Here is a 13,576-nt window from a genome sequence, read left to right as displayed (position 1 = left end):
CTGGAGAAGAATGTGTATTCTGTTGCTTTAGGATGAAATGCTCTGAATCTATCTGTGAAGTCCATCTGGTCCAGTGTATCATTCAAAGCCCGTCTCTTTGTTGGTCTTCTGCTTAATGATCTGTCCACTGCAGCGAGTAAGTCCTCTACTGTTATTGTGTTATTATAGATGTGTTTCTTCAATTTTATAATTATGGCTTATATAATTGGCTACTCCCATGTTAGAGGCACAAATATTTATAATTGGTAGATCTTCTTGCTGGACAGGCTCTGTAATTATGATATAGTATCCTTCCTCATCTCTTATTACAGTCTTTGGTTTAAAATCTAATTTGTCTGATATAAGGATTGCTACCTCAGTTTTTCTGTGATGCCCATTAGCATGATAAATGGTTTTCCATGCCCTCCAGTCTGGAGATGTCTTTGGGTCTAAATGAGTCTATATCACTAATTCTCTGTTCTGCCTCATTTATCCTAGCAGTGAGAGCATATTGCATCTCATTAATAGCCTTTTTGATTTCAGCTTGTTCAATTTTAGTTCTTTCATTTCTCCAGAAAGGAATTCTCTAGTGTCTTCTATGCTTTCTTCAAGTACAGATAATAACTTACAATCGTTATTCCGAACTCTAGTTTCAACATCTTATTTCTATCCATAATGTTTCAGTCCCTGGCAGTCAGTAATGCCTCCTGTTGTCTTTTTTTTGTGGTAAGTTCTTCCATCCTGTCATTCTTGAAAAAGTGGTCACTTCTCTATTTGTAGAATTGCAGCAATTCTTTTCTTAGATCTCCAATTGAGTTCACAGGTGTTCAGAATGATTTAATAGCTATCTAGCTGAATTTCAGGGACCAGATGAAACTAGGGTCCCCTATGCCTCTGCCAACTTCCTCCTCCATCTAAAATTCTTCATTAGAAAAAAGGAGGAGGGAGAGAATGATATAGTGGAAAATGCTTAAGTATACACTAAACAAGTCTGAGAAATTCCAAGAGAAATTGTAGCATATTTAAAAACATTATTTTTAAGGAGTTTTCCATACACTGCTATATCTACCGAGAAAAATTCTAGAATAGATTAAAGTATTAATTTTTTTTGAGTTTTTTTATTTTGTTTTGTTTTTGTGCTGACACTCACCTATGGAACCTTTAGCAGCAATGGCAACGGCCTCTAACAGAACCTGGATGATACCCGCTCGAACCCGTGGAGAATCTTTTTTACGAGCATCAAGGTGTCCCAGGATCTCCTGAATTACATGGTGAGAATACTGAGCCTAAAAGAAGCAAAACAATACACAGAGATGTATGAACAGTTACATGCATACTGGCTGGATTCTTAAGAATGGAAAACTATGTGTCACTTAAATGTCCAACTATAGGAGACTGGTATTCCTGTTACAGAACAATATGTAGCCACTACAAACCCATGCTTTTTAAGACTAAATACAAATACTACAAAATATTTAGAATGCCCTGTATAAAAAAAGCAAGTTGCAAAAACTACAATTAATAAAATTCACTCTGTTCTTTAAAACAATACATAGGACTACAATTATATACACCTAAATATTGACAGTGGCTAGGATTCATTAGAAGTTTTATTATCCTCACAATTCTTTGTAATTTCAAAGAACATTTATATACTCTTATAATCTGATAATAGGACAAATCTTCAAAAATAAACAGATATAGCACTTCTCTCCTACCCAAACTAGATAAATATTATTTCTCATTATGGACTCCTAACAACACTACATAGTCAAAACTCCTATCTCATCAAAAGCCACTATCAAAAGGAAAATGTTATTGGTGTATACCTGATTAAATTTAAATCAAGGCAATATCAGAAGATCTGCAATTTACAAAGGCAATTTTATCACAGATATATAAATCTGATCACAATGAATATTAAAACCTGTATCTAAAATAGGATAGCTAGAGAATGTTGAACTATATTGAATATATATATATATTTTTTTAAACAGAGTAGCAAAGTTTTGTTTTTTTAAACTAATAATTCCACCCAGGAATCATGAGTGGGTCTACTACCAGTTTGTATAAATCCAGCAACAAACAAAATAGGCAACGGCCCCGATCTCCACATCTGTGTTTGCTCTCAGGCCCCACCACTCTGTTTTCAGACTGGTTACCTCTCTCTCCTTTGGAATGGGTAGCCTTTTATTAAAAAAGAAATGCCCAATACATAATGAATCCTCTGCTCAAAAGCAGAAAAGAACTCCCCTCCACCTCTAACAACATAACCAAATTCACTGCCAGGTATTTCTGGTATTTCTGTCATAACACAGCTAGTTTTTTAACAACCCAAGGTAAGCATTTTCACCTTTACTTTCTACAGTGTTAAAACAGAGGAATGCCAGATAGACAGATACACACGTACATAAAACTTGAAACTGAACTCCTTGCCCAGGAAGCTGTATACTTCTGATGTGTGAACCTCATGCAAACAGAGCCTTACAAACAGGATGGCAATGTGACTTATTGTCTAAACCAGGACACTTCAGAGAGTGAGAGTATTAATAATTATATAAAGCAGGGCTATCCTAAGCAAAGCATAGCACCTGTTCACAACAGCTCAAGAATTCCACCATAGATGAAAAGCACATGGAGTGACAGGAACAAATTGCAATGATGTTAATTATACTCTTATACCGAGTTTCTGACACAGGTTTACCAAGCTATTGTGTACCTGTGGTAAAACTCACCCTCACACTGAAGTTTAAAGCAACAGTAATGGATGAGTAGCTTTAAGAAGCAACACAAAAGGGTGGTTAAGTACATCTGTAAGCCTTAGAGTCAGATTTGCCCAAATTCAAATTCAGCCTCCATCATTTAATAGCTTAATAGAGTACAGCTTAAATAAGGACTACGTAACCTGTCTGTACCTCAGTTTTCCTCATCTACTATATTTAGAAAATAAAAAAAATTATTTTGTAGGATTGTTATGGCACTTAGATGAATTCATTTGTGTAAAGAACCTAAACTTGTGTCTACCACAGGAAATGCACTCAATCTAGCCATTATTACTTACTTTTAAAATGGTGACTCCTGGGATAATATGTTACTACTAAATTAAACACAACAAAAATGACAACAAAAACATCTGATTCAGAAGTAGGTGCCAGGCACTGTTCTATACACAGTATGTGTCCAAACCAACAGTTCCAGGAAGCAGCCTAACTCAATCACGCTGTGTACGTCACAGTGCAAATGAGGCAGGTTTTTAAGGAACTTGTCAAAGTCATGCATAAACTCTAACGGAGAGCCTAGCCGTGAATCTCAGCCCAACCTCAGAGTCCAGCTCATGAATACAGTACCTTATAACCTGCAACAAATCAATTTAGCACAAAAGATAAGCTTTAAATATTTTCTCTTTACCACAAATGCTCTATTATTTTTGAAACTACCTGAAACTATATCTATGTAACCCCTTAGGGATATAATACCGGTCAGGCTAGTTAATGTTTTGTGTAGAGAAGAAAAAATGTTCCCCAAGAATGATTCCCATAAATAATTTTGATAGTAAACAGCAATTAAAGTAAATTTATCAGAAGTTTTAAATGTATTGGGATAGTTCTATGAAACAGAAATTCCCATTCTACTGGGTTCTACCATTTAATTTTTGATCATGGACTTCATAAAACATATGCTACACTTAAAGCTATTTCCAAAGAAATGCTGTGGACCAGGAGTTTCTGAACATTGAATCAACCAGTATTTACTGATTCTTTAAGTTTCTTTGACTTTATTTATTAGTTTACTTCATCCAAAAAAATTTCATTTAGTAACAAAATCTTAATGAGGAAGGCAAATTAAGAAACACAAGGTTACAGAAGACCAGGAGAACAGTCTTAACTATACCTACAGACTGCAAGATCAACTTCTTAGCTACTAAATTAAAATTAAATTAAAAGATCCTAAAAGTTCTCATAAGAAGGAAAAAAAAATACTTGAAACTATGTGAGGTGATGCATCTTGAATAAATGACTACAGTAATCATTTTACAATATATCCAATCATTGGGTTGTATACCTCAAACCTAAACAATGTTACCTATCATTTACAACTCATAAAAGTATAAAAATAATTTTTTTATATTATCCTACCACATCCAAACCAGCTTTATAATAACTAGTACTTATCAAAAACCCACATTACGGTACACTAGTGTTAACCTACTCATTGATTTACCCCAAAACTTGTGGAACAGAATACCCAGAATTTGAATCCTGACTACACTTTCTACCTGTATGCCTTTCAGTGAGGTACCTGACCGCTCTAAAGATCAGTTTTCTGATCTGCAAAAGAGGAACAGTAACAATATCTACTACATAAAATGAGAATTAAAAGCAGGAAAGCAAATAGATTATGTGCACAGTACATAGTACAGCTAGCATGTGATAAATTGGTACTTTTATTTTAAAATATAAATGAATCACTCAATGCAGGCATTAAAGTTTTCTTTTCAGAAATTAAAAACTAGAACACAGAGGAATAATTTGCCCAAGTTCACACAACCGTAAACAGCAGGTCTATGAAGGGAATCCTGGTATGACCTGCCATGTTCCTTTCTTACTCTACCTTATCTCCTTTGAATTAATGATGACTTTGTAGGGCATAAAAAAACAAAGACCGTGTTAAAAAAAAAAAAAAAAAAGACTTAAAATCCCACTTGTACTAAGAGCTATGTGGGTCTGTTCAGGTTTCAAAGAGAACCAAGGTGTGGTGCTCTGCAGTAGATAAAAGTGTCTCATTGTGAGGTTCTATTATAGGCTAAGGGAGTTAATACATGTACTATTACATAGTAAAAGCTCAGTAAATGCTATTTATTATCAGCTATAAGCTACTGTAATAAATTTCAGTTCCAATACCAGTTTATCAATGAAATATATATACACAATAAAAATATTCAAATAAATTAGTAATAAACTGCATCATCATGAAATCTTTTCTTTTTAGTAAATATCTTTTCATATTTGCAAATAAAAAAAATAAGTGGTAAGTAAAAATGAAACAAAAAACAAAATAAGAACATGTTGCATATCTTACAGTGTTCTACATCTCTGATGACAGAGACATACAGAATCAAAATTACTTAAATATGATAAACCAACACTTACCTGAATGGAATACATTATAATTTTAAAGCAGTGAACTGCAAATTCATTGGGATCCCATAGTTTGTGATGGTCTAGATGCCTGTAATTAACAAGAAAATTAGTTTAAGAATTCCCTTTTTCATTCCGTGTTCTTCCTGTAGAACCCTTAACAATATGTAAAATTGTATTCTAAAATGTAGCACAGAGAAGCAAAGGAATGAATGATGTGTTAGAGAGCTTAAGAGCCATGAAGTAAAAATGGAAAAGACCTTAAAACACTTTTAGCCAGGTTTTCAGAAGAACAAGCATCCAATGAGAGTGAGCTCCATTTGAGGAGCCAATGGCTAAGAAGTTTTCTAATTAAAAACAATCAACCAAAGACCAAAACCCTAATCCTCAGGTTTAGGAATCCCATCAAGATAAAGAGAAGGTTGGGACACCTGGGTGGCTCAGTTGGTTAAGCAGCTGCCTTCAGCTCAGGTCATGATCCCAGCGTCCTGGGGTCGAGTCCCACATCAGGCTCCTTGCTCGGCAGGGAGCCTGCTTCTCCCTCTGCCTCTAGCCTGCCACTCTGTCTGCCTGTGCTTGTGCTCTGTCTCTCTCTCTCTAACAAATAAATAAAAATTAAAAAAAAAAAAGAAAAGAAAAGATAAAGAGAAGGTTAACAGGAGTCCAAGAGGAACAACAACAGCTCACCTCTAAAGGAAACAGAACTGGATTCATAGATCCCTCACCAGGAGCAACAACAGAAAGCAGAAAAGAACAGAATAATACTCTTAGAGTTCTGAATATATTAATTCAGCTTAGTATTATACACTGAGCAAAACTTTCAATGTGGATAAAATAAAGACATGCGATAAAGCCATTTCTGGAGCACTTACTTCAGGAAGAAAGAAATAAAAATGATCCAGAATAAAGAACAGAAAGGCAAAAAGGAAAGCTGAGCAACGAAATTGAACAATATACAAGTTAAAATACACACAAACACTGAAAAACATAATACTTAATTTGTGAAACTGAAAAACATACTAGCTGGAAGTAGACATTAAGACAAAAGAATTTAACCTTGTATTCCTAAAGGAGAAAAAGAAAATATTAAACTTTACACCAAAAAAATGAGTGTTAAACTTTTAAATTTTATATAAAAATGAATGTTAATTTCCTAAGAACACTCAAAGCAGAAAAATTATGTAAAAGCAAAAGCTTGTGATTTTAAAAACTGACAGCAAACTAGAAATAAGACAGAATTTTCTTAAGCCAAGTTCTCTATCTAAGAAATAAAAAAAGCCTCCACAAACATCATGCTGAGTGGTAAAATGGTATGGGATTCTTGAAAATGGGGTTAAGTCCCGGCATTTGAATGCCACGTAGGAACTGTCACTTCAGACAAATGACCTCACCTCATGAATTTCAGTGTCCTTAAAGGGCTGCTGGAATGATTAAACAAGAACTCATGTAAAAATACCTAGCACGGTATACGGCACAGAATAGGTAATGAATGTCAGTATTTATGGCCATTCTCTAGATAATATGAATCATTAAAAATGATCATTTAAAACCAGTGACTTAGCTCTGGTGGAATTAATTTAAATTGCTTTGGTATCAGAACTTCATTTTCTTACATTTATTTTGTCCTTATTTTAGTTCAGTTTTCAGAAAAGAAATGGTAAATTTGGTTGAATAATTCTTTTGGTTTTATGGTCTTTCAAGCCATTAGTCTATACCCTGGCAGGTGTTTATATATATATTTAAATTTATAACTAAAGGCAATGTTGATTTAGGCTGTCTAGGACAAGCAGCAACACATCACATGGAGGGAAAAGCAAAGCAACGTTACAGGTTCGGTGTGCTTGTTACCTTTGTAAGAAGAGCCCCACCAAGAGCTACTGGCTCGAGTAGCAGTCAGACTGCAATGGAACCCACGACAACTAGATACTATTTTTTCTAGTAGTTTAGTAGTAAGGGGAAAGGAAGAGGGAAGGAATTTCCAAATATAGAACCAGTGATTCTCAAATCATTTTTCTCAGACAACATGTATCAAAATCACCTTCGGATTTGGTTAAAAACAGCAACAAGCAGATTTCAAGGCTCTCTACTGTGTCCCAGTCCCAAGAACCATGGGGCAAAAGATCTTACACATCCAGAAATTTTTAAGTACAATTAACTTCTGAAAACCACTATCCTGGACTTACATATACAATTTATTACTCTACTATCTTTGCAAAACAGGTAAGGAGTTTCAGTTTGAGCGGTCTCTGATACACAACAAGGAAGATAAAGTAGAGCTATAAACTGGGTGAAATCTTTGAAAGCGAAAAAAAAAATGAATTTAACTCAATCACTTCTAAAACAAGAACTGGCACAAAATATATACAGTTCGAACAAGAATAATTCAATTCTACAGTATGGATGCTAGTGGGAGATCTATAAGCACAGTCAGGCTAAGAGGTCAGATGAAGCAAAACATTTTCATTCTTTATCTCTTTTTCCCTGCTACTCTAACACCCCCAATTTTTGCCCAAGTATTCAATGAACACTGATGTTACATCTGCTCTAAAAAGTCAGATAAATTTTCTAGGTTCAAAAATTTCAAAAAGGAATTGTGATAACTGAGTGACCACACCTTACTAAAATACATCTCTAACTACTAAATGTACTGTACTTTAATCCTAATCTATTAAATTTCTCAAAAATTAAAATCTTGAGCTGAACATATTCTGGTTAAAAAAATCAGAGCCATAATTTATAAAATATGAAACAGGCAATCCTAATCCTAATAATTTAAAAAGAAATACCTTCAACTACGTAAAAGTTAAAAATCTCTGCATATAAAAATTGCCATGGGGCACCTGGATGGCTCATCCAGGTTAAGCATCCAACTCTTAATCTCAACTCAGGTCCTGATGTCAGGGTTGTGAGTTCAGGCCCAGCATGGAGCCTACTTAAGAAAAAAAGGCAAAACTATTTTACATAGAAAATATGTTATTAAAATCACATTTGCCTTCATGCTAATAAATGTTTCTTTCAATGCTAAATTAACTTTAGAATATATAAAGAAGTATGCACTAAGAATAGTATTTTCAATGACATATTAAGTAATTTTTTAAGTAAAAATAAAAATGAAAACAGTGTAGCATACTTTGCATAATTAGTACCTCACAGAAGTCTTCCAGAAGTAAGAAGGATTCATCTCCTAACAAAAGCATTTTATTTCTAGTTAATGAATGACTACAAAAAGTAGCTCTTAAGAAGAAAAAATTGCCCTGGGAAATTACTTGCAAAAAATGCTTTAGTGAGACACTAAAGTAGGTTTTCTATTTCAACCATTATTTGATCTAGTAAGAAAATAAGTGACTTAATAGAAATTTTGAATATCACATTTTTAATAAACAATCAATACAACAGGATACATTTTTCAGTATTTAAGAATAGTACATAAAGAAATAATGTTTCCCCCCACCCAAAAAAAAAAAAAAATAGAAAATTGCAGGTTTAAAGTAAAACTTCCTAAAGTAAGTCATTTAGCACTAAGATAAGCTGTAAAATTACCTGAAGTTAAAATGTACCACTATTGTTCTACGAAGTTCAAAATCCAGTTTGCTAAAGAGGCAGAAAACTGAACTTTATTTACCTCCTCTAGCATGGTACCAATTACTCCTGGTTCTTGTACCTTCTTGTCGAGAATTTTATTATTGTAACCTACTAACACATTGGCCCTGGCTCAAACCCACCTCAGAGCTCATGTGATTAACTTTCTCAAAGGGCAGTTCTGGCCATTTCACACCTTTGAGCTAAGATCATCAATTCCTTACAGATTTAAATATAAAACTGTGAGATCTCTATGGTGTGGCTTGAACTACATTTCTCTCATCTTACACCAATCAACCCCCTTCAATTCTGACACTCCAGCCAATGGCGTCAACTAATCTCTACTTCTCAGAGTCCACACTTCTTTGCCTCTGCTCATGCCTCTCAACCAGCTAAAATCTACTTACCCACCTAAGTATCAAAAAAGATCACCCCCAATATCCTAAATTTGACTTGAATTCTTTATTTTGAACTGCTATAGCACTTTTTTACCTTTCCTCATAACCTTCATATGACAATTATTATGCATGTAAATTATCCATCAAAAGTTTGCCAAGGACAGGACAATTTTATCCATGTATATATTCTCCAAAATACCTAGTATCTTACTGAGAGAGGGCACTTAATATTTAATTATCTCACTAAATAGCTAACATATAATTAAATATTTAATTAACAACTTAATTAACTAATACATGATCAAGATTTAAGTCCACTAAGTTCTACATAGTGAAAAGCATGGTGGCTTCAGGTTACCCAACTCAAGCAGAGCTAATTCAGGAGCTTCTTTCTCTCAGGATCCCTCTCTAGATTTTTAAGGGCTTATACAGAGTACCTCCCAGCTAATAGGAGTATTAAGACAAAAACCTAAAATCTGAGAAATTAAATCAGTAGGCCTGGACACTGAACAATAAATCTGCCTTTAGTTATATCTGATATAATTTTACTTCCTTACTAGCATTTCCATAAACCCAAAGAGTCATTAAACAGTAGACCCCAATTTTTTTCGGGGGGGGACAGTGTAAAATCATGGATCCCTTTGGAAACCTAATGATTCTCTGATTTTTTAATATAATTTTGTGGCTTATAGACTCTTATTAACTAAAGCTCAACTCTGAGCCCAAATATTTGCCTTAAGTAAAGAATTCTGGTATATTATACTACTTTTTATATGTGTCATCAAGATGTTACAGTAGGGAAAAGAAAACGACAAGGCAAATGATGAGCAAAAACTAGCAAAAATGGCCAGAAATTACAAAGAATATTATACAGTAGATCTATCATGTGATGATTGAGTTAGAACACAAAAGCCTGTGGAGAAACTCAAAGTTCACAAATGTATTTTCCTTGAGGGAAGACCAGATGTACCAATGAGATATTCAATATTCCTGCTCTGGCCAGTCAAAGATAAAAGGTGAAATTTAGAGATGTGAACATGCACCCAGGCAGTCCAGCCACAGGAGAAAGAAAGCCAAGAAACAGAAGCGAAGGACTGGGACGAAATGACCACAGAAGCTATTAAAATGAGACACATCACACTTGGACACTGTTCAGTATCTTACTGTGCATACACATTTCAAGGTCTGGGAGGAGAAATTCCTGGTAAATGATGCACAGGATATCAAGCACGTGACTGTATTTCATTTTTAAGGGGAAAATGCTGATGCATTGGCTGAACAGTACTCAAACACAGGATGTCAGGCTCACTCCTTTTCTCTTCCCACAATGCTACACTTTCCACTAATAACACACTCATGCCAGCAAAAAGCATCCTCTGCAAGGAAATGAACACAGAATCAATACATCACAGTCACAAATAACCAGGAAAATACTAAGTCCTTACGCAAAAACTGGTCTAACAGCATTGTTCATGTTCCCAAAAGTTGCTCGACCCAGCAGTTCTCTGAAACAGTTTTCGGCCAGCACAGCGGGATTCTCTTCTTTGTCAGTGGCAGGAGGGGAGGGAGGAGGACCTGTGCGACTGGTAAATAAAAGGGAAATGAAGAAGGCCACATGAAAGAACTTTAACACCAGTTTTAACAGCTAACAGAACAGACCTGATTCCACAGAAATGTTAAAATGTTTTCCTTTTCTCCCAAAACAACCTAAGAATAAGAAACAAACACAGTCTAACCTTTTGTTTAAAAAAGTGAATAGCAATTACGATCATTATTATTTTGGTTAGCTCTAACTGCCTAAGAACTAGCATCCCGGGTCTCTAAAGAATAACAGATGTTCAGCTGTGATTTCTATTTCTCACACTTGCAACTTTTAGTATTAATTCAAACAGCAATTTGGATGCTCAGCAACAAGCAGCAAGTGTAAATTTACTCTAAAAGAAATAAAACCTTAAATGTATGAGTAAGAATCCGTGGTTTACTAAGCCTAAAGATGAATAATTTTTTCAGAAAGGAGAATATTTAAACTCATTCAAGTTTATGAGACTACTTATACAATACTAAGGACAAATTTGCTCATCCTGGCAAGCAAGCCCACAAACACATATATAAAAATAACACACCCTCAACCCCAGTATCTTTATTCCATACCTGTCAGTCTCTTCTATCTTTTGCATGTTAAACAACAGAGATGGAACAATTTTATCCATATGCTGGGGTTCCCAAATGGTAGCCCGAAGTTCATCATTAACTGTTTTGCGAACCACTCCTTGAATACCCCTGATTCCAGCAATTCGGATTCTATAAAAAAGAAAAAACTGAGTCATGAAAAATATTTAACAAGTCTGCCTATTTAGCTAAGAACATGGATGCCAAGTAAATACTGTTATCGCAAGTCAACAAAATGAAAATAACACAAGTCTAAGAAATTAATATCTCAAAAATCTAAGATAGAGATATGGTAGTTCTAAAAGAGATTTACTTTATGTGTTTTTTTTTTTTTTTTTTTTTATTTAGTTTTTTAATATAATCGTTACCCCCCAAATGCAGGCAGGGCTCAACCTCACAATCCCAAGCTTAAGAGTCGCAGGCTCTACTGACTGACCCAGCCAGGTGCCCCAAGATTTACTCTGAATACCATCTTTTAAAAATCAGTATTTAAAGTTTAAAGGGACTGTAAAGTATAATAATATCAAGTTTATTTATTATTTTTTATATAAAAGAATTTAATCAAAAGCATTAGGTTTTCCTAAGGGGTGACGATAATTTAAACTCGTATGAACTAGATTCTTTCCATTTCTTGCCTGGAAGTCTCAGAAGCTGAGTGAAAACAAGATCTCACTCCTCTTGAACTCCCTTCAGTGCTTTCTCAGACTTTTTCACTGTTTGTCCCCAAGGACCTCTCCTCTCACTTCCCACAGTCCACAGAGAAGAAGACTAAGCTGGTTCCCATAAAGGTATTGTGACAAATGAGAACTATCAAAATGGGAGTACAGACAACCTCTGCCATGTTTAAACATACAGACCCAAGTATACTAACATATGTACACACCATGTATATGTGTGACTGAAAATCCACATACGGAGAGAATTCTCTTGCCCTATTATCCCATCACAACCCACAACCCACAACTTCCTCAAGCTTTTCACTCCTCCTCACTCTTCTTTTTTTCTTTTTTTCTTTTTTAAAGTCTACAGGTTCAAGAATGAAAAGAAAAAACATTAGAAAACAGCATATAAAAGCCGGGGAGGAAGAATCTCAAAAGCAGAGCTAACCTGGTCACCCATTTGCCCCCAAACAACTTCTTTCTGGCCCAATTTGATTGTTATTTACTTCCTTTTTTTGCTACTACCAAAATATTCACCAAGAGAGTTTATTTAGCTCACCCAGAACAGTCTTCTAAAAGTTACAGATTTTGAAGAATGAAAGCTATGGGGAAGGGGGTGACTGTGCTCACCCAAGAGGATATAACACAGGCATTCAGGAATGGCAGATGGAGAAAAGGATAACAGGATCCTAAAGAGGTAAGAAAGTGAACAGGAAACAAAGACAGATGTTGCCTATTTCAAAGCTGTGTCTATACACGTCACTTTCTAAAACAAAGCCTTAACAGACTCTTGTACAGCTATCACAAGCTGGCAAGACTAACATTACTATCACGGTGTCTGCTTTGTGTGCCTGCCATCACTCCTTGGGTGATGAGAGGACTAAGCACAAGGTGGCACGGAGCACATGAACAAGATGCCACCAGGAGGATGGCTGATGCCTCATGACACAGCAGCCTAAATGGAGGGCAGCAGATGGTGATGCCTTTGTTCAAAAGGAGGAGGATCTATAGCTACTAGAGATAAACAGCTGGCATCCAATTCAGATCTAGATCTGGCCTAACCAATATACACTAGCCATGAAGGAATTTTGCCTAAAGCACAAGAATATTGTAAGGATCTAAATGAGTTAATGAGCTAATTCATTACAGTGCTTACCCAATAAAACATTAAACTGGCACACATTACTCAGTAAGTGTTAGCTGCTCCTGCTATTGTTAATCATTATTATGACAAAGATGACTGCTACCATAACAGAAGGTTGCTTAGGAAATTAGAGTTTAATAATTAAGATTATGATGTACAGGGCCCCTGGGTGGCTCAGTTGGTTAAGCAGCTGCCTTCGGCTCAGGTCATGATCCCGGAAACCCAGGATCGAGTCCTGCATTGGGCTCCCACCTCCACAGGGAGTCTGCTTCTCCCTCCTATGACCTTCTGCCCTCTCATGCTCTGTCTCTCTCTCTCAAATAAATAAATAAAATCCTAAAAAAAAGAAAAAACTTTATAAAAAAAAAGATTATGATGTATGACTTTACAGGTAGAACCTTTCTGCAAGGCAAATATGTTAAGAAAATCTTAAGTTTTCAGCACCATTTCCTAGTCCCCTGAATTCTATTTGATACAGTTTTGCTTAAAAAAAAAAAAAAAAAAAAAAGG

At 35.2% G+C, this 13,576-nt stretch overlaps 1 protein-coding gene across 1 annotated transcript in view; it reads right to left on the bottom strand.

The window, feature by feature from the left end:
- EFR3A (EFR3 homolog A) overlaps nucleotides 1–13,576 on the bottom strand; it is a 106,860-nt gene that overhangs the window by 45,520 nt on the left and 47,764 nt on the right. Inside the window, 4 exon segments of the mRNA XM_032315547.1 lie at nucleotides 1,130–1,265; nucleotides 5,130–5,208; nucleotides 10,540–10,677; nucleotides 11,246–11,395. Of these exon segments, the coding sequence (XP_032171438.1) occupies nucleotides 1,130–1,265; nucleotides 5,130–5,208; nucleotides 10,540–10,677; nucleotides 11,246–11,395 (503 nt within the window).

The sequence above is a fragment of the Mustela erminea genome, chromosome 16, assembly GCF_009829155.1.
Source record: "Mustela erminea isolate mMusErm1 chromosome 16, mMusErm1.Pri, whole genome shotgun sequence".
In the NCBI taxonomy this organism is placed as follows: domain Eukaryota; kingdom Metazoa; phylum Chordata; class Mammalia; order Carnivora; family Mustelidae; genus Mustela; species Mustela erminea.
Note: the sequence above shows the minus strand (reverse complement) of the source record. Positions and strands in the feature narration are given on the sequence as shown.